Here is a 21,238-nt window from a genome sequence, read left to right as displayed (position 1 = left end):
TTTCTTTCTTTCTTTCTTTTTTTCTGTCTCTCTCTTTCTCGCTATTCCCCCCCCCTCTCATTATTCTGCTTTATGCTATTGCTCGTCTGTGTTTGGTGACCGTTCTCCCTTGACAGTTCACTGCTGGCGATGGTTCCTGGATGCACCATGCTGATTCTGTCCCATACCGTTATACTGTATTAAGACTTCAACATACCGTTTGTGAACCTATGCACTTACTCACGTTTATTATTTTATAATCCTCATAACGTTCCTTCTGATTCTGAATTATGACAGACTACTAACAGTAATGAGCTGTTTGGGGTGAGTGCTGTTTTTGGCTGTGGCACTTGCATTTGTCTTGCAGTGCTGTACTGCTGAATGCACACATCTGTTTCAGAACAGTTAGGGACTCCACAGTGTAGTGTGTCAGACTTGCCTTAGGTGGGCAGATAATTATCCTGGTACAGTACTGTACCTGTTTGCTTTTACTATGAGAGGTAGTGTGTGTTGGCTGGTAGCCCATGCTCTTTTTCAGAGACTTGATTTAATGTTTCTACTATTTATTGTTGTGCAATGATTTAATGCAGAGGTCTGAATTACCTTTTGCAGAATTGAATTCGGTGTTGACTGTATACTTTCTTGCTTGCATATTGACTCTCAGCAGTTGAATGAGTCAACATGAAACATTCTAGGATTTTCTACCAGATTATATGAGTTATACTTTTAGTCGCTAGCGATTCCTAGAATAAGCAGTAACCTAGAATTCATCATGATAAGTGATGGGGCTTATTGTAGTATCTAATCTCTTGTATTGTTTTTTTCTATTGCTAAAACTGTCCAGACTATTGTGTAATTGTAGTCTGTGAAAATGTTACCCTAAAAATGACTGAACTGAAGGTGCTATTGATCATTTGATTGATTGATTGATTGATTGATTCCTGCCATGTTTGATGTATTGGTATATTAGTTATTGCTGCCATATTGATTGTGTTTAAGGAAGCTAAAATAATGTCAACAAAAACAGTCTTCTTTAATGTAGTGGTGCATACCGTAGAAGAGTAATGTACTGTAACTACAAAAGCCTCCTCACACATTTACAGTAAATTATAGCATCACTCCATCTAGCAAATCACTTTACAATTGACATCCACTCTCAACCATTGATCTTCCCTCATAGGTCATCATCACATTGCTCCGAGGCTCCATTTCCAGACAGATTGGAGTGTATTTGATAGGTGTATTAGAGAAGTAAAGGAGGTTTCAGCTGCATAATCACCTCCATTACTGGACAGATGCTTTATTGGCCTTAAAAGCTTCCTAATGCTGGAGGACTCAACAACCCCTTTAAACGGCACTATTTCACTACAAGCAGAATCACAAATGATTATATATCTATCTAGGTAGGAGATGCAGGCAGCATGTGATACAAAGAGTGACAAATGTCTGTTGCTAGAGCGCTCCTCACTTCCCTTATTGTTTACATGTCGTGGGTAAGAGACTGGTCACAGGTGTGTTCAGACAAACCAAGGCTGTCTGATCTTTCTGTTGGTAGCTGAATGGCAAATTGGCAATATAACACAATATTGTTGTGTACTGTTGGCTGCCCATGATGTTACTGTAGAGATATTATATATGTTGAAGCTCCATAATCACCATTATGTTACAGTACTGTATGTGTTAATGTCAGAGATCCGTTGAAACTCCAAACTGACCCTGTTTATTGATATTCTGTCCAACATCTGGGTCTGATGGCCACTGACCAATGACATAGTGACCCTAATCACTGGTTTGTAAACCACATAATTATCTCCTAAATCCCTCCCCTCAATCTTTAATGTCCACCGTTCATTTAGTGCCAGGCAAGCGACAGTGTGGCAAAGCAAAGCAATAAATAGCGACAGTACAGTCTCTCACATCTGGAATAGAAATGAAATGAGGTCTACCAGTTAGATTTCAATTTGTCATTTTTCCCTTTGGAGAGATCCATCCTCCCTCCACCATCTTAGATAATTATAGAGCACCACTCTACTCTGCTGCAAATGAGGTCACATTAGTTGAAAACTCAATTAGTTCCAAAGATAAGACAGTTTCGACAACTCTTATGATGAGGCGGCTGTTTGAAAAATAAAACCTTGTATTGAGCAGTGAAGGCTCAGTTGTAGTGGTGGTGGCAGATAAGGTTTTCTTAGAAATAGCACTGAATGACACAAGGATGCCAGATAATAATATGGCTAAAAATGTAGAAAGCTAGTAGAGAGAAAGCGACTCGATGGGTTGGTGAGAGACCAAGCTAAATGATGCTGCATAAGTACATCACAACAGTAATGAGTGTCCACAAATTGCTTTCCATAGAACAGCAGGTTCTACAAGAGTTCTAAATATATCTCCATGTGTCTGGATAACTCAGTAGCACTGTGGAAGAATCATGGCTAATTAGCAGAACATTCCCCTATGGTGGCTAGAATCCTTATTGTCTCTGAAGAACTTCTCTCTGTGTCCAATTTGCTTGATTTAGCTGTCCAACTTGTTTGAATGTGCGTAATTAGCTAGTTCATTTTCACACGTTTCTGCATGTTGCCTCTCTCTCTCTCTCTCTCTCTCTCTCTCTCTCTCTCTCTCTGTTCTGTTCGTGCCATTTTATAATTGCATGGCCAGTTAGTTTGTTTTCCGGAATTCTCCACTTTATTATAATTTATGTATTGCCACTCATCGTCTGATTCATCTAATCATGGGAACAAAAGCTAACAAGGAGACACTCGGAGGGGTCAACAACACCAGGGCCAGGGATGACACACGGAATCACCAACATTATTCATTATTATTATCATTATATTTAACCGTTTGATAATATTTCTTAATTATATTTATACTGTATGTACTCACATGATCTGTATTGGATTATGTGTTAATTGGGAGCATTTGTTTTAATTCACATAAACAATTCCATCTGTACTGATGCAATGTTGTTCATCAGTTGTAATTTGCTAACGCTTACACACTGTTCCTGTTTTAACCAGCTGTCAGCTGCCCTCTGTGTGTGTGTGCGTGTGGTGTGTGTGTGTGTTTGTTTTCGTCATCAGCTGTTGCCTTTACATCTCAGTGTCACAATTGCTGTAATGAACCACATGTTTTATATCTTCAATTAGCAAAAAATGAGTTATATACTGAATTAACACCATACCACTGTTCTCTTGGTTATGTTATTAAAGACAAACAGACAAGACGATGGCTTTGATCCGTGTTGTTATCTACATGATGAGAAAATGATAATCCTTCACCTCATATCATTCTCCCTCTGAGAATCCTACTGTCCAGACAACTGAGACATGCTCAGAAAAGCTATTGTTCTGCTCTTCAGGTAGGTAGGTAGGTAGGTAGGTATGTAGGTAGGTAGGTAGGTAGGTAGGTAGATAGATAGATCCACCTTTTGCAGCAATTACAGCTGCAAGTCTCTTGGGGTATGTCTCTATAAGCTTGGCACATCTAGCCACTGGGATTTTTGCCCATTCTTCAAGGCCAAACTGCTCCAGCTCCTTCAAGTTGGATGGGTTCCGCTGGTGTACAGCAATCTTTAAGTCATACCACAGATTATTCTCAATTGGATTGAGGTCCGGGCTTTGACTAAGCCATTCCAAAACATTTCAATGTTTCCCCTTAAACCAATCGAGTGTTGCTTTAGCAGTATGCTTAGGGTCAATGTCCTGCTTGAAGGTTTCCCTCAAGAATTTCCCTGTATTTAGCGCCATTCATCATTCCTTCAATTCTGACCAGTTTTCCAGTCTCTGCTGATGAAAAACATCCCCACAGTGAAGCATGGTGGTGGCAGCATCATTCTGTGGGGATGGTGTTCTCGGGGTGATGAGAGGTGTTGGGTTTGCGCCAGAAATAGCGTTTTCCTTGAGGGCCAAAAAGCTCAATTTTAGTCTCATCTGACCAGAGTACCTTCTTCCATATGTTTGGGGAGTCTCCCACATGGCTTTTGGCGAACACCAAACGTGTTTTCTTATTGTTTTCTTTAAGCAATGGCTTTTTTCTGGCCACTCTTCCATAAAGCCCAGCTCTGTGGAGTGTGCGGCTTAAAGTGGTCCTATGGACAGATACTCCAATCTCTGCTGTGGAGCTTTGCAGCTCCTTCAGGGTTATCTTTGGTCTCTTTGTTGCCTCTCTGATTAATGCCCTCCTTGCCTGGTCCGTGAGTTTTGGTTGGTGGCCCTCTCTTGGCAGGTTTGTTGTGGTGCCATATTCTTTCCATTTTTTATAATGGATTTAATGGTGCTCCGTGGGATGTTCAAAGTTTCTGATATTTTTTTATAACCCAACCCTGATCTGTACTTCTCCACAACTTTGTCCCTGACCTGTTTGGAGAGCTCCTTGGTGTTCATGGTGCCACTTGCTTGGTGGTGCCCCTTGCTTAGTGGTGTTGCAGACTGTGGGGCCTTTCAGAACAGGTATACAGTAAGGGAAAAAAGTAGTTGATCCCCTGCTGATTTTGTACGTTTGCCCACTGACAAAGAAATGATCAGTCTATAATGTTAATGGTAGGTTTATTTGAACAGTGAGAGACAGAATAACAACAAAAATATCCAGAAAAATGCATGTCAAAAATGTTATAAATTGATTTGCATTTTAATGAGGGAAGTAAGTATTTGACCCCCTCTCAATCAGAAAGATTTCTGGCTCCCAGTTGTCTTTTATACAGGTAACGAGCTGAGATTAGGAGCACACTCTTAAAGTGAGTGCTCCTAATCTCAGCTTGTTACCTGTATAAAAGACACCTGTCCACAGAAGCAATCAATCAATCCGATTCTAAACTCTCCACCATGGCCAAGACCAAAGAGCTCTCCAAGGATGTCAGGGACAAGATTGTAGACCTACACAAGGCTGGAATGGGCTACAAGACCATCGCCAAGCAGCTTGGTGAGAAGGTGACAACAGTTGGTGCAATTATTCGCAAATGGAAGAAACACAAAATAACTGTCAATCTCCCTCGGCCTGGGGCTCCATGCAAGATCTCACCTTGTGGAGTTGCATTGATCATGAGAATGGTGAGGAATCAGCCCAGAACTACACGGGAGGATCTTGTCAATGATCTCAACGCAGCTGGGACCATAGTCACCAAGAAAACAATTGGTAACACACCACGCCGTGAAGGACTGAAATCCTGCAGCGCCCGCAAGGTCCCCCTGCTCAAGAAAGCACATATACAGGGCCGTCTGAAGTTTGCCAATGAACATCTGAATGATTCAGAGAAGAACTGGGTGAAAGTGTTGTGGTCAGATGAGACCAAAATCGAGCTCTTTGGCATCAACTCAACTCGCCGTGTTTGGAGGAGGAGGAATGCTGCCTATGACCCCAAGAACACCATCCCCACCGTCAAATATGGAGGTGGAAACATTATGCTTTGGGAGTGTTTTTTTCTGCTAAGGGGACAGGACAACTTCACTGCATCAAAGGGACGATGGACGGGGCCATGTACCGTCAAACCTTGGGTGAGAACCTCCTTCCCTCAGCCAGGGCATTGAAAATGGGTCGTGGATGGGTAGTCCAGCATGACAATGACCCAAAACCCACGGCCAAGGCAACAAAGGAGTGGCTCAAGAAGAAGCACATTAAGGTCCTGGAGTGGCCTAGCCAGTCTCCAGACCTTAATCCCATAGAAAATCTGTGGAGGGAGCTGAAGGTTCGAGTTGCCAAATGTCAGCCTCGAAACCTTAATGACTTGGAGAAGATCTGCAAAGAGGAGTGGGACAAAATCCCTCCTGAGATGTGTGCAAACCTGGTGGCCAACTACAAGAAACGTCTGACCTCTGTGATTGCCAACAAGGGTTTTGCCACCAAGTACTAAGTCATGTTTTGCAGAGGGGTCAAATAGTTATTTCCCTCATTAAAATGCAAATCAATTTATAACATTTTTGACATGCGTTTCTCTGGATTTTTTTGTTGTTATTCTGTCTCTCACTGTTCACATAAACCTACCATTAAAATTATAGACTGATCATGTCTTTGTCAGTGGGCAAACGTACAAAATCAGCAGGGGATCAAATACTTTTTTCCCTCACTGTATATAGACTGAGATCATGTGACATATCATATGACACTTAGATTGCACACAGGTGGACTTTATTTAACTAATTATGTGACTTCTGAAGGTAATTGGTTGCACCAGATCTTATTTAGGGGCTTCATAGCAAAGGGGGTGAATACATATGCACGCACCACTTTTCTGTTATTTATTTTTTAGAATTGTTTGAAACAAGTAATTTTTTTCATTTCACTTCACCAATTTGGACTATTTTGTGTATGTCCATTACATGAAATCCAAGTAAAAATCCATTTAAATTACAGGTTGTAATGCAACAAAATAGGAAAAACGCCAAGGGGGATGAATACTTTTGCAAGGCACTGAGGGATGATAGCGAGAAAGAGAGAGCAAGAGAGGGAGAGAGAGGTGATAGAGTAATACAGCTTATTGCTTACTCCCACACCTTTGCTGTTGCTGTATTGGTATCTCAAGCTGCAGCAGAGTGAATCCACACTGTAGCAAATGACGCCACTGCACAGACGGCTGCCTCACTGACTGTCTCTATAGATATATCTCGCCCTCTTTCTCGCTATCCATCAAACCTTCCCTTCTCTTCTTTATCCATGGACTACAGCGACTAAATGGAAAGACAGCGACTTTTTAGAAGAAGTGCGTTTGTTTTGTTTTTCGTCAATCTATGGATTTCTAAGTATGTTTTATGATGATTCTCTTTCACCAAGTCAACAGTGATTTGTATTCAGCTGCATGAATTTTCTTCTCCAACCTGGATGCTTTATTCTCAGTTCTAGCTCTGACTTTTTCCTCTGAATCTCAGACCAGGGCTTTGGTATGTGTGGTGCGGTTTTGGGCACCAGAGTTGACACAGACTGCTGAGGTATCTAGTAACACCTTCTGGTTCCCGGAGATCTCTGGAGATCTACATAATCTCTGTCTTCATCATCTCTGATTCCTCTCTTACCTCTTGTTCTGGGCAGAGGTGACAGACTGTTGAGGGGTGACTTCTGAGGTCTACCTGGTGGTAGCCCCTTAGATCCAGGGGGAACTCCACCACTCCACCTCTCCACCCCTCCACCCCTCCCCCTACTTTCCCTTCCTCTCACATGCTGGTCCCTCTCTCACCATGTTCACCAGGATCTTCATCCCCAAGAAGCACCGGCAGCGGTTTGACGAGGCCGTTTCCCAGAGCCTGATCCAGAGGATCTGTCGCAGTAAGAGCATCAGCGTGCCGGGCCAGCAGGGCCGTCTGAGACGTAGCCGCAGCGAGGACCACCCCGACCGCCACCACGGCTCCAAACGGGCCAGCTCAGTACCCCGGGACCCCGGGGAGGACGGAGGGGGAAAGGAGAGAGGAGAGAGGGGGTACAGGAAGTCTATGTCGGGCATACCTGTGCATCAATCAGGAGCCAATCAGAGGTTAGTATACAGTATGGGGTATTTAGCTATGACTCCCACTCACCTGAGAGAGAGAGAATATTTAGAATATGCTGTTTGTGTGGTTGGAGCAGGAGATAATGGACATATATTGGATTAAAAATTACTACTGAATGACATTTTAAAAATAAATGTTCCAACCCGCTGGGTAATTTTCTAAATGTTTAAATGTGTTGTTTGTTGATAGATGATTTGGAAGCACCTGATACTGTTGATTAGGGAACAGTTTCTGTTAACCATTGAATGAGTCTTATTACTCACCTAATATTATAACAACACACAACGATTATAGCTATCAGTGTCCAACCGATAATACCTTGGAGGAATTAAGATTATGACTCAGAAAGTCAGTAAACAGTCGAACCACACAGCAGGCTCAGCTCTAAGCCATACAGTAGCTCACTCCATTCCAGTTTTACAGATATACTTTGCAGTAGACTCAAGTCCATGTTTTTAGCTCCTCTTCTGTGCTGTTTCTTGGGTTATGGAATGGTACTGATGTATATAAAGGACAAATGGTAGATGAGGGGAGAGATGAGATCTGTTTCCTTCACCTTTTCTATCCCACCAGTTTCTTGTCTCTAGTGCTTTGCAGTGCTGAGTCTACCCTTTGTGTCTCTGTACATATAGCACAGTACAGTACTCTAAAAACCCATTTAAAATGTTCTCATCTGTCCCAATATTACATAACAAGCATAAAGACAATCAAAGAACGGATTTTACCGGTTTCCTCTCTTCTCCTTCTTCTGCTTTATGGACCTCTGTTCATATCTTATGATGTTGCCTTGAGTAGTTTCCATGGCAACTGTGATATCTCCATCCCAGTCTTTGATGGAAATGCTTCTTAGTGGGAGCCAGGGAACAGAGGCATCACTGTCTGAGCTGGAAATTATACCTGTTATGTGGTATTCCTACTGGACACACTAGCTACTGTTTCTTTTTTACTCATTCACATTCCTTTGTTGTTTTATTTCTAGTTGGCGAGATTCAAGTTACATAACAGACAGTATGATGTGGGCATGATAATTTGAAATCCCTGTAGAATTGTTATTTACTGTTGAGAACGATAGGCTATTCTACGCACCCAGTAGTACTTGATAAATACATTTGAAAGCGGTTGAAAGCCCATTGATAAAATATCAGTACACAACAAAGGTAGTAATGTAATTACAACTATATTGTTAAAACCATATATTTTACTACTCTACTGTAAAAATTTATACAAATGTATGTTCTGACAGAAAATAATACAGGCTTTGAAATGTTCCCTCAGCCTCCGTGCTCCCCCCAGGACAGTAAGGGTTTACAGAGGGAAGAAGAGTTTTGGGTTCACCCTGAGGGGCCATGCCCCTGTCTGTATCGATTCTGTCATCCCAGGTAAGTTATGACGACCTGCTGATTACACTTCTCTATGTGGTGTGTTGGCTGGATGATGTTATATGTTTTGTGTTGGGTAACACCGTATTGTACTGGGCTGGTATCAGGTGGGTGTTGTTGGGTGTTGGGGATGCTGTAGTCAGTAGTGGGTGTTAGGTGTTTGGGATGCTGTTGTCAGTAGTGGGGGTTGATAGGTGTCGAGGATGCTGTGATCAGTAGTGGGGGTTGTTAGGTGTTTGGGATGCTGTGATCAGTAGTGGAGGTTGTTAGGTGTTTGGGATGCTGTGGTCATTAGTGGAGGTTGTTAGGTGTTTGGGATGCTGTGATCAGTAGTGGAGGTTGTTAGGTGTTTGGGATGCAGTGATCAGTAGTGGAGGTTGTTAGGTGTTTGGGATGCAGTGGTCAGTAGTGGAGGTTGTTAGGTGTTTGGGATGCTCTGATCAGTAGTGGAGGTTGTTAGGTGTTTGGGATGCTGTGATCAGTAGTGGAGGTTGTTAGGTGTTGGGGATGCTGTGATCAGTAGTGGAGGTTGTTAGGTGTTTGGGATGCAGTGGTCAGTAGTGGAGGTTGTTAGGTGTTTGGGATGCTGTGATCAGTAGTGGAGGTTGTTAGGTGTTTGGGATGCTGTTGTCAGTATTGGAGGTTGTTAGGTGTTTGGGATGCTGTGATCAGTAGTGGAGGTTGTTAGGTGTTGGGGATGCTGTGGTCAGTAGTGGAGGTTGTTAGGTGTTGGGGATGCTGTGATCAGTAGTGGAGGTTGTTAGGTGTTGGGGATGCTGTGTTCAGTAGTGGAGGTTGTTAGGTGTTTGGGATGCTGTGGTCAGTAGTGGAGGTTGTTAGGTGTTGGGGATGCTGTGATCAGTAGTGGAGGTTATTAGGTGTTGGGGATGCTGTGGTCAGTAGTTGGGGTTGTTGTTGGGGTGATCTGATCTAGAGGGGTGTTAACCTGAATATACAGTATGTGTCAGGAGGTGGAGGCGTGTCTCTGAGTCACTAACTAATCAAATCAAATTGTATTTGTTACGTACACAGTTTCCAACATCCATCCACTGTACAATAAGACAGACAGTACAGTCATGCTGGGTGATGCTTTTATTGTTGTTTTTGTTTGTTTAAGGGCCGTTTAAGGGGATAAGGGAAGTGGTCAGGGATTGTAAAGAGACTGGGATAAGAGGAGGATGAATACATGGATGGATGTGGATGTTGCTGTGTGCTGTGATGGAGAGATGTTCTGCTGTAAATGCAGAGGTTGGGGCAGCAGGTAGTCTAGTGGTTAAGAGCATTGGGCCAGTAACCGAAAGGTCGCTGGTTTGACTCCCCAAGCTGACTAGTTTAAAAATCTGTTGATGTGCCCTTGAGCAAGGCACTTAACTCCAATTGCTCCTTTAAGTTGCTCTGGATAAGTGTCTGCTAAATGACTAAAATGTCAAATGTTGTACCAGAGTATAATAATATGGGGTTTACCGGATGCTCATCTTTGTCAGGGCTGAGGCGGGGGAGGAGTGAGTGAGTGAGTGTGTATGATGCCGTCCACCCGCTACAGATCTGAGCAGAGGCCAGCAGTAAGTTACTCACTGACTCAGTGGGCTAGGCCTTATGAGGACGGCTGTAGATGGAGATGCTGTGGGTGGATGAGATAAGATCGTGATGTACAGGCATCCATAAGAACACACTGTCTCATGTCAGAGAGCCTGCATGGCCATGTGGTACTGTACACCTACTTAAGAATGATAGATAATATTATGCTAAATTGGTTCCTAAAGGGCTACCGGCATAACCCAAGACAACACATGGTACATAAAAACAACATCAGTCAAATATTACATACTGATTTGATTAATGAGGCTTTTATAAATGTTCTGTTTTGCATATCATCATGGATTGTTATGTGTCTTCCCTCCTTTTCTCTCTGACTCTCATCCCCCTGTCTCTCTTCAGACAGCCCTGCTGAAGACTGTGGTCTCAAACCAGGCGACCGCATCCTTTTCCTCAATGGGCTGGACATGAGGTACAGAGACCTGTTATGACCTTACCTTATGATGCTCACAGGAGAGTGAGTCAACCTGATAAGTGGGCTGGTGTGTGTCTGTGTGCACGCACATGCGTGGATGTGTGTGTGGAATGGTATTTGAGAAAATGATTGTGGGAAGTCCTTTTACGCCCTTTAAACTTACTTATTATTCCTTTTTATTCTGAACATGAAGAAGTGTGGGAGTGCACATTAGAACACAGCCTGGCTGGAATCACATTTGCTCAGGAGGGCTCTGTCAATATTTCACCGCCCATAGCACAATATCACCCACAGTATCACCCACAAATACCTCATTATACCACCCTAGAAACCATGTAAACCAGGGGTCACATGGGTGAGTAGTAGCGTGCAGTACTGAATACTGTAGATCATAACTCTCTGTACCTTTCAGTGTCTCTAGGAGCTGGTCCAATGACAACAGCCTTGCAAGATCGTGTCTACGTTGATATTAGTACTGACAGTGACTGTGTGTGTGTGTATGAGTCTTCAGGAACTGTTCCCATGAGAAGGTGGTGTCCATGCTGCAGGGCAGTGGGGCCATTCCCACCCTGGTGGTGGAAAGCGGCCCCTCTGGTTACTCCCTCTCTGACCAGGGGGACCAGGAGGACACTTCCCCAGGCCTGTCCCCTTCCGTGGCCCCAAGGTCCCGCTCCCCGGTCCCCCTCAGCTCCCTGCAGTGGGTGGCTGAGATCCTCCCCCCCAGCATCAAGGTCCACGGACGCACCTTTAGCCAGCAGCTGGATCACCTGCTCACCGTACAGGAGAGATACACCATCTGCAAGGCCCTGGAGACCTTCTTCCAACACAGGTGAGAGAGAGAGAGAGAGAGAGAGAGAGAGAGAGAGAGAGAGAGAGAGAGAGAGAGAGAGAGAGAGAGAATCTATTTTCAAATGTCAGGAATTATGATTTATTCGTTTGAAATGCCTCACACATCAATAGTAAATATTACATACATTTTATGTTGACCTACCCTAAAAGAGAAACTCCTCTCATAATCTGACAGTTCCCTGCCAAATAACATCCTACCCCTCAATAATCTGCTTGAATCCTAATATGGTTCATTACATCTTATTACATGCACTAAATGTAAATTCTATAATTCTATACATTATATAATGGTAAACTTGTCTAATCTAAAGCAATACATGTTATTTTACAGAGTACAGAATCAAAGAGTCACCAAGACAAATTCCCTATCAACGTTACTGAATAGCAATAAACCTTTTCGAAAGTAGGATTTTCTTTTGATACTTTTATTTTAGCATGTCTGAGAAAGTAAACTTGCACACGTTAACAAGCTACCAGGTGCATGGGGAAAAAAGTATTCTTAATAATAAAAAGAAGAAAAACTCCAGCACACCGGTAGGAGTTGAGTTGTACCTCAGATAATGAGTTGTACCTCCTGATAAAACATTGGTTAAAATATCTATTAAATTAATAAAGAATGAAGATTACCAGTGTGCTTGAGTTTTTATTTATTTTTATTTTAGCATGTTTTAAAATACTTTTATTGTAGCAACAAAAAAGTCAGATTTTGATTATTTGTCTGAGCTGTTCAGAAGTATCTAAAATGGTGACTTTGTCATTGTAAATGTTCAGGAACGTGGACACCCTGATTGTTGATGTGTTCCCGGTGTTGGACACTCCAGCCAAACAGGTGATCTGGCAGTTCATCTACCAGCTGCTGACCTACGAGGAGCAGGAACACTGTCAGAGCAAGATCTCACGCTTCCTGGGCTTCAAGACCGCAGGTGGGTTAGCCATTAGCCACATCTCTCTGCCTGCTTGGTTGGGTCTGTTGCGTGTGAGTGAGTTGAGTTAGAAGTGGGGTCTCTGTTTGGTTATGCTCTCACCGGTTTAGATTTTTATAAAATGTTTTGTCTTTCATAGTGGAAGATTGCTTTGCATCTTTACAGGCAAGGCTTGGCAGAGGCAAAAACTTAGACAGCTAGATATTACAATGAAAATAGCTGATGACTAGAGAATATATTTATTGTTCAGTGTGGTGGGATGTTCTTAGATATTTCCTCATGTCATTCTAATTAATTCTAATTCTTCTCTCTCTTTCTCTGTGTGTTTGTGTGTGTGTACAGCAGCAGAGCCTGAGCCAGAGCCAGGTGCAGGACAGGAGCACCACAGGAGGAGCAGCTCAGTGCGTGTGTCAGGTACCTCCTACAGAGGCCCCGTACGGGAGAGGAGCTCTGACGACTGCATCATCGGAACACACCTGGGAATGGGTACGAATGTGATCAGCTCAGCAACTCTTTGTCCTTATCCTTGATTGGAAGGGTTTCCTCTCAACCAGCCACTCCAGGGCTGAGGGTTGACTTGCTGCTTCTAACAGGGAATATCTATCCAAGCCTAGTATTGCATTAAGCCCATCTCTAGTCTCATAGGGCCAAATCCTAACTTGAGAAATGCCTACAGTAACTTGGAATTTAGCATAAACCACACATTGACGCCAATGGGAGATTTGCGCAGAAATTCAAATTACAGGTGTACTGTGTAGTGTACAGTAAATCTCAAGTTAGTATCTAGCCCACAGTTGTCAAAATGCACTAGGTCTCTGTTGCTTCTCCATGCTGTTAAGTACATTATGATTCATCCTGCTGTCTCCTGCTGTCTCCCCTCCTCTCTGGGCTTGAGAGGAGGTGGATCCTCATGACAGTTTGTCCCTGTCCTTCATGTGGACGCAGGGATTCATGTGGATGCACCAGGGAGTGGGATTGGGACACCTGGAGAGAGACAGTGTGGAGACGGCACCTCCTTCCCAGAGTCCCCTGACCTGAATCACGTGGGTATAAAACTGCAACACAATGGTCAGCCATGCAGAGCCAGTGGTGCTAATTATGGTTGTACACCAGAGCCATCTATTTATTTATAAAGATAAATACCTACATGTCTCTGCTGTACTCCAATGCTTTTACCAGTGCTTTTGGAAACACTTTATCTGGACGTCTGCTCATGAACAGTCTGTAAATAGTATTACATAGTTACAGTATGTTAACATTTTAAAAAAGACAAATATGACGCATGTTGTTTAGGATTTTTACTCAAGGTTAACAAACTATCTAGTAATGATTCATAAAGAGTTTATAAGCAGACCTTGTGATAAACCGTTCCCAGTGCTTTGTGCTAATGTCCTGCTCACACCCCCTACGACCCCTAGATGGCAGGAGTGTACACAGAGCTGGAGAGTGTGTACACAGGGAAGAGTGCCATGAAGGCCATGCAACAGAGTCACAGTCGTTGCTCTCCACTGACCCTACCAGACTTTCAGGAGCTGGGACAGACTGACGCCTATGGCCAGTCTCCTGCTCGCTCCTCCCTCAGTCAAGGTAGCACAGGTAACACAGACACACACACACCCACTCACACACACCATTGACATGGCAACCACTTGAAGCCAATGGTCAGCATATCATAATGGTTACAACAACATCGCCATTAACGTTGTCACTCATGCTCGCTTTAAGGATGACAAATAAGATCATTTAAGATGGAACCCATGTGGTTTAAAGAGACTTCTTTAGAGTAAATTGAACAAACAGCTGCCACATGTGGGTCAAGTTTTATTTAAACCAAATAAAACGCTGAGTCACAAAGTCCTCTGTTAGACATCTTTGAAATAATGCAGTGTTTCTTCTCCCCCCACAGGGAACCGTAAATCAGGTCTGTCTCTGACATGGAAGGAGCCTCTGCCTGACCCTCTGTATGAGTTCTATCATGAGGGAACCATCCCGTCTCCCGGCAGCGCTGACTCCAACCCTTACGTGAGCCTGGAGAGCCCCCCTCCGTCTCCCCAGCACTCTGACGACCCCACCAGCCCCCTGTCCAGACGCAGGAAGCTCTTTACCTTCTCCAGACCGCCCCGGAGCAGGGACACAGACAGGTTCCTGGACGCTCTGAGTGAACAGCTGGGACACCGTGTCACTCTGGTGGACAACTTCCTCCCTGGAGAGAACGACTATGAGGAGGTGAGAGACAGAGACAGTATATGAAGAGATGGTCACTATGAGGAGGCGAGAGACCGAGACAATATATGAAGAGATAGTCACTATGAGGAGGTGAGAGAGCCAGAGTCACAATTAGACAATGTGAGCCCCAAGAGACTCCTGGAGAATTGGTGTGAAATGTTAATGATACCAAATCAAATTCGCCAACAGGCCATCCGTGCCTACAGTAGTGTCATTGTGTGAAGAAACTGTTATGTACAACAAATTATTAGAGAATCTACAGTGTAGTAAATACAATGTTTATGAATAGGATACAGACGGTACAGTATGTGAAGTTGTTATTGTGTCAACAGATACAGTATTTATGGAGTTGGAAAAGATTACATACATTATCGCCGTACAATAAAAGTTGATTATAAGGTTTGTGCAGACTATTCAGGATGCATACCGTGATAAAGTGACCATCAGATTATACAGTATGTGTGCGTCTGATTGTAAGGTTTCTGAACACTGTATAAGGTTATAAGATGTAAATCAGATGACATGGTGTGTCTGATTATAAAGTGTGAGATTGATGATTATCTGCTGTGTCCAGATGAGTTTCCAGGATGAGCAGGAAGTGAGCTACCTCCCCCGCCAGCTGAGCAGTGCCAGCAGTGAGGACCTCAGCAGCAACGATGACGCCACCTCCCTCACCTACTCCTCCGGCTCCGAACACATCCCCATCCCCCCGCCCCCCCAGAGCGCCCCGCCGCCTCCGCCCTTCCCCACCCCCCTACCTCCGCCACCATTCGGCTTCTCCGACCCCCTCCCCATTACCCCGGTCCTCTCTCACTTTTCCCCCGAACATATCCCCCGGGCGCGCATGGCCTTCCAGCCGCAGCACCCAATCATCCCCCCTCCCCCGCCCGCTCCACGGGCCTTCACGTACAACAGACCGACCATACACAAGGTGCTGCCGACCAAGGATGAGCTACAGGGCCGTTTCCACCACCAAGCGACCCAGATGACTCTCCCACTGGCCCCTTGCTACTCTCCCCAGCCCTCTCGCCCCAGGAACCTGCCCCGCCAGACCAGCCAGCCTCAGCCCCTGACCCAGCCCATCCTGTGTCCCCAGCCCTCCCCTCAGCTCAACAGGCAAAGCCAGCTCGCCCTCCAGAGGCACCACCAGCTTCACCACCAACCCTACCAGCCCCAGCTGAGCCACAGCCTGCCCCCCCAGGCCCCTCACCTGTCCCAGCCCCAGAGTTACCCTCCCCAGCCCCCTCACTCACAGACCTACGAGACCCCCATCTCAGTGTCAGAACTCCAGAAACACAAGGTGCCCCCACCGCCCCCTCCACCACTGCCGCCCCCCCTGCGACCCGCCTCCACTGCCCAATTCCAGTCCCTGTGCTGGGGACACCAACCACATGAGTGTCAAGAGGCTACGCTGGGAGCAGGTGGAGAACTCTGAGGGGACCATCTGGGGACAGGTACGTGTGGAGTCTATTATACTACCCCGGGAACCTGGACTCAGTACTGTTTGTTGTTGTTATTGTTGTTTTTGTTGTGTTAAGAAATGTATTGACAGATACTTTGTCTGACTTAGCTTGGAGAGGACCCTGACTATGACAAGCTGAGTGACATGGTGAAGTATCTCGATCTAGAGCTGCACTTTGGTACCCAACAGAGTTCCAGTAAGTTCTTTATTATGACCTCTTTTCATCAAACATCTCATAGTGTCCACCTCTATGATAGCATATTTTTTTATATTGTCCTTCTACCGTCATTGTTTCTGATTTGATATTTATTTATTTTAACAGGGAGTCCCATTGAGACTAAGGTCTCTTTTGCAAGGGAGTCCTGCATATATAATGCAATATAATGATTTTATATCATTGCTGTGTAAGAGTACATCACATTCATTAATTCAACATGGCTTGTTTTGTGTTTCATTGTATTGCTGATATTCCATGTTGTTCTTATGCCTTCACAGCTCACCAAGTTGTCCCATGGTCTACTAAACTCCTCCATTCACCTGCTCATCAAATCCATTCTCCATACGGCACCACCTCCCATCCCATCCCTCCCTCTCTTCTCTCATTACCCATCCATCTTTAGTGCCTGTTAGTGTTTCCAACCCTGGTGCCTGGAGAGCAGCATCCTTACACTGTGATTAAATGTGTCAGTCTCTCTTCCAGAGCCAGTCTTCCTGCCCGAGAGCTTTAAAAAGAAAGACGTGGTAGAGATTCTGTCTTATAAGAAGGCCTACAACGCCTGTGAGTATGACCATGCCGTAGCCCCCAGGGATCTGAACCTTTATCTCAATGATCTGAACTTACCCTTTGGGCCAGGTGGCTCAAACACGGATTTTTACAGAAGCAATTGAATGGTGTTGTTGTTGTTTTTGATCAATGAAGGTCTGTATTTATTGTCAATGACTGTTTTGTACTGTGTTTTCTGTGAACCCCAGGAAGAGTATCAGTTGCTAATGTAACAGATCCAAATAAACCTTGTCTCCTCCATCCCTCCATTCCATTCCTCCTCTCCCCAGCCATCCTGATCGCCCACCTGAAGCTGTCTCCAGGTGAGCTGCGCAAGGTACTGATGACAATGACCACAGACAGGCTAGAGCCAGCCCACATCAAGCAGCTGCTGCTCTACGCCCCCGATGACCAGGAGGTCAAACAGTACCAACGCTTCGACCAGGACTCCGCCAAACTTAGCGACCCTGACCAGTTTGTCCTGCAGGTAACTGAGACACTGTTGTGTCAATGTGTCCCAAATGGTGGGTCGGGAGCCACTGGTGGTTTCAGCCAATGACATTGTCTATATTGGCCCAGTCAATCCCTCTAGGCCAGGAGTGTTCAACTCTTATCCTACGATGTCCAGAGACTGCTGGCTTTCTGTTCTATCTGATAATTAACTGGTGTGCCAGGTGAACTGGCTTAGAGGTCCAGAGTTGAGTTTGAGGGCTCTAGGCTGTGGCTAGAATGTAAAAAAATATATATTTCAGTATTTTACTGTATAATATAGTAGTAGTTTACTACAGTAGTATGCTACTATACTAGCAATAGTAACAATATTTTTCAAGTTCATAATCTGTGTGTGCCCAGATGCTGATGGTCCCTGAGTATAAGACTCGTCTGCGGAGCCTCCATTTTAAGACGACCCTGCAGGAGAAGACAGAGGAGATGAAGGCTGGATACGAATGTATCTACAAGGCCTCAGTGGAACTCAGGAGCAGCAAGAAACTGGCCAAGATCCTCGAGGTAATAAAACTACTGTAACTCGCTCGATGAGAGTGGAATATAGTAGCTTAATGATTGAGAAATGGCAAACAACTATCTTGTTTATTTCATATTATTTATGGTACTGTGCTGTCAAAATCTAAGGTTATTAAAGAACCAGGATGATTTAAGACCAAAGAACCAAGATGATTCAGTTAAGAATTGCAATTTTGAAGATTTGTCTGTCTGTAAAATCATATAGGATAAGGTAATAAGAAACAGACTCAGAGGTACGCATAATGTTTTTATCATGTCCTGTGGTCCTCTGGTCCTATCATGTATCGTGGTCCTCTGTAGCTCAGCTGGTAGAGCACGGCGCTTGTAACGCCAAGGTAGTGGGTTTGATCCCCGGGACCACCCATACACAAAAAAAAATTATGCACGCATGACTGTAAGTCGCTTTGGATAAAAGCGTCTGCTAAATGGCATATTATTATTATTATGTCGTGTTACCTGTAAACTGTTTCTAAACCTCTGTTTCTGTCGACAGTTTGTGCTGGCAATGGGGAATTACCTGAATAATGGTCAACCCAAGACAAACAAAACCACTGGCTTTAAGATAAACTTTCTCACTGAGGTATGGATGGATGTTCATGCTCTCACAGACTGTGATTTAACCTCATTTGCCTCTATAGCAGTGGTTCTCAAACCTCTCCTCTGGGAAACCCAGACGTTTCTCAATTGTGTTGTAGCCCTGAACTAACTCACCTGATTCACCTAGTCAAGGGCTTGAGGATTAGTTGACAATTTGTATCAGGTGTGCTAGCTGTGGAATAGTTAAAAATACATTGAACGACTTGGGGTCCCCGAGGAGTGGTTTGATAACCCCTTGTGTTATCTTTGCCTTGGAGTTGACCTCTTTCTAATGCCAAATCCTATCGCACCTTCCTTCTTACAGCTCAGCACCACTAAAACAGTGGATGGTAAATCCACCTTCCTCCACATTCTTGCCAAATCGCTATGCCAACACTTCCCGGAACTGCTGAACTTTGCCAGGGACCTTACAACCGTGCCACTCGCAGCCAAAGGTACAGTAAGACGATACCCCACAATGTTCTTTACCTGGCTCTGTCCTTCAGCTGGACTCTGAGGTTCACTTTTTTTATTGAAATTTCTCTGCAGTGAATCAGCGAGTCCTGACAGCTGAGCTGGGTGACCTCCACTCCACCATCCAGGACATCAGGACAGCCTGTCAGATGATCCCTGCCACGGCTGAGGACCACTTCGCTGCCGTCATGAGTGTATCCTTTTATCAACAACAACAAAGCCCTTCACAACAGAACATGTCACACGCACATATAATCATAGTACACAGTATAGTTAGCGTGTGCTACACAGTAACACACTGTAGTAATTAGTAGTAAGTAATTACACTGTAATTGTATATAATTACACCATAAATAACAATAGTCAGGATATTACTAGTCAGAATGTTTCACTGTGCTTCAAATGGTCTGACAGTTTGACGGTTTTACCCTTGATCCTGGAGATAAAGGGCTTCCTGGAGAACAGTCACCCAGCGGTTCAGTCTCTGGACTCTCTGCAGCTGAGAGCCATGGACGAGTTCACTAAGGTGGCCTCTTACTTCGGCGAGGACAGCAAGGCCACCTCCACAGAGGCCTTTTTCGCAATTTTCGCTGAGTTTACTTCCAAGTTTGAGGTGAGCCGGTAGCCATAGTGATGCCCTTGATACAGTGAGGGAAAAATGTATTTGATCCCCTGCTGATTTTGTACGTTTGCCCACTGACAAAGATATGATCAGTCAGGTTTATTTGAACAGTGAGAGACAGAATAACAACAAAAAAATCCAGAAAAACGCATGTCAAAAATGTTATAAATTGATTTGCATTTTAATGAGGGAAATAAGTATTTGAACCCTCTGCAAAACATGACTTAGTACTTGGTGGCAAAACCCTTGTTGGCAATCACAGAGGTCAGACGTTTCTTGTAGTTGGCCACCAGGTTTGCACACATCTCAGGAAGGATTTTGTCCCACTCCTCTTTGCAGATCTTCTCCAAGTCATTAAGGTTTCGAGGCTGACGTTTGGCAACTCGAACCTTCAGTTCCCTCCACAGATTTTCTATGGGATTAAGGTCTGGAGACTGGCTAGGCCACTCCAGGACCTTAATGTGTTTCTTCTTGAGCCACTCCTTTGTTGCCTTGGTCGTGTGTTTTGGGTCATTGTCATGCTGGAATACCCATCCACGACCCATTTTCAATGCCCTGGCTGAGGGAAGGAGGTTCTCACCCAAGATTTGACGGTACATGGCCCCGTCCATCGTCCCTTTGATGCGGTGAAGTTGTCCTGTCCCCTTAGCAGAAAAACACCCCCAAAGCATAATGTTTCCACCTCCATGTTTGACGGTGGGGATGGTGTTCTTGGGGTTATAGGCGGCATTCCTCCTCCTCCAAACACGGCGAGTTGAGTTGATGCCAAAGAGCTCGATTTTGGTCTCATCTGACCACAACACTTTCACCCAGTTCTCCTCTGAATCATTCAGATGTTCATTGGCAAACTTCAGACGGGCCTATATATGTGCTTTCTTGAGCAGGGGGACCTTGGATTTCAGTCCTTCACGGCGTAGTGTGTTACCAATTGTTTTCTTGGTGACTATGGTCCCAGCTGCCTTGAGATCATTGACAAGATCCTCCCGTGTAGTTCTGGGCTGATTCCTCACCGTTCTCATGATCATTGCAACTCCACGAGGTGAGATCTTGCATGGAGCCCCAGGCCGAGGGAGATTGACAGTTCTTTTGTGTTTCTTCCATTTGCGAATAATCGCACCAATTGTCACCTTCTCACCAAGCTGCTTGGCGATGGTCTTGTAGCCCATTCCAGCCTTGTGTGGGTCTACAATCTTGTCCCAGACATCCTTGGAGAGCTCTTTGATCTTGGCCATGGTGGAGAGTTTGGAATCTGATTGATTGATTGCTTCTGTGGACAGGTGTCTTTTATACAGGTAACAAGCTGAGATTTGCCCATACACAAAAATGTATGCACGCATGACTGTAAGTCGCTTTGGATAAAAGCGTCTGCTAAATAGCATATTATTATTATTATTATTATTAGGAGCACTCCCTTTAAGTGTGCTCCTAATCTCAGCTCGTTACCTGTATAAAAGACTCCTGGGAGCCAGAAATCTT

The 21,238-nt window shown here is 44.5% G+C and overlaps 1 protein-coding gene across 1 annotated transcript in view; it reads left to right on the top strand.

Moving 5' to 3' along the window:
- Window positions 1–21,238, top strand: part of grid2ipb (glutamate receptor, ionotropic, delta 2 (Grid2) interacting protein, b) — a 33,077-nt gene that overhangs the window by 10,148 nt on the left and 1,691 nt on the right. The window contains 19 exon segments of the mRNA XM_041858821.2: window positions 7,157–7,438; window positions 8,730–8,833; window positions 10,772–10,841; window positions 11,356–11,673; window positions 12,465–12,616; window positions 12,959–13,102; window positions 13,562–13,659; window positions 14,035–14,212; window positions 14,523–14,842; window positions 15,417–16,172; window positions 16,174–16,296; window positions 16,413–16,500; window positions 17,005–17,082; window positions 17,358–17,554; window positions 17,920–18,075; window positions 18,584–18,670; window positions 18,992–19,121; window positions 19,216–19,334; window positions 19,589–19,753. Coding sequence (XP_041714755.1) covers window positions 7,157–7,438; window positions 8,730–8,833; window positions 10,772–10,841; window positions 11,356–11,673; window positions 12,465–12,616; window positions 12,959–13,102; window positions 13,562–13,659; window positions 14,035–14,212; window positions 14,523–14,842; window positions 15,417–16,172; window positions 16,174–16,296; window positions 16,413–16,500; window positions 17,005–17,082; window positions 17,358–17,554; window positions 17,920–18,075; window positions 18,584–18,670; window positions 18,992–19,121; window positions 19,216–19,334; window positions 19,589–19,753 — 3,565 coding nt within the window.

This window comes from Coregonus clupeaformis, chromosome 31, assembly GCF_020615455.1.
Source record: "Coregonus clupeaformis isolate EN_2021a chromosome 31, ASM2061545v1, whole genome shotgun sequence".
In the NCBI taxonomy this organism is placed as follows: Eukaryota; Metazoa; Chordata; class Actinopteri; order Salmoniformes; family Salmonidae; genus Coregonus; species Coregonus clupeaformis.
Note: the sequence above shows the minus strand (reverse complement) of the source record. Positions and strands in the feature narration are given on the sequence as shown.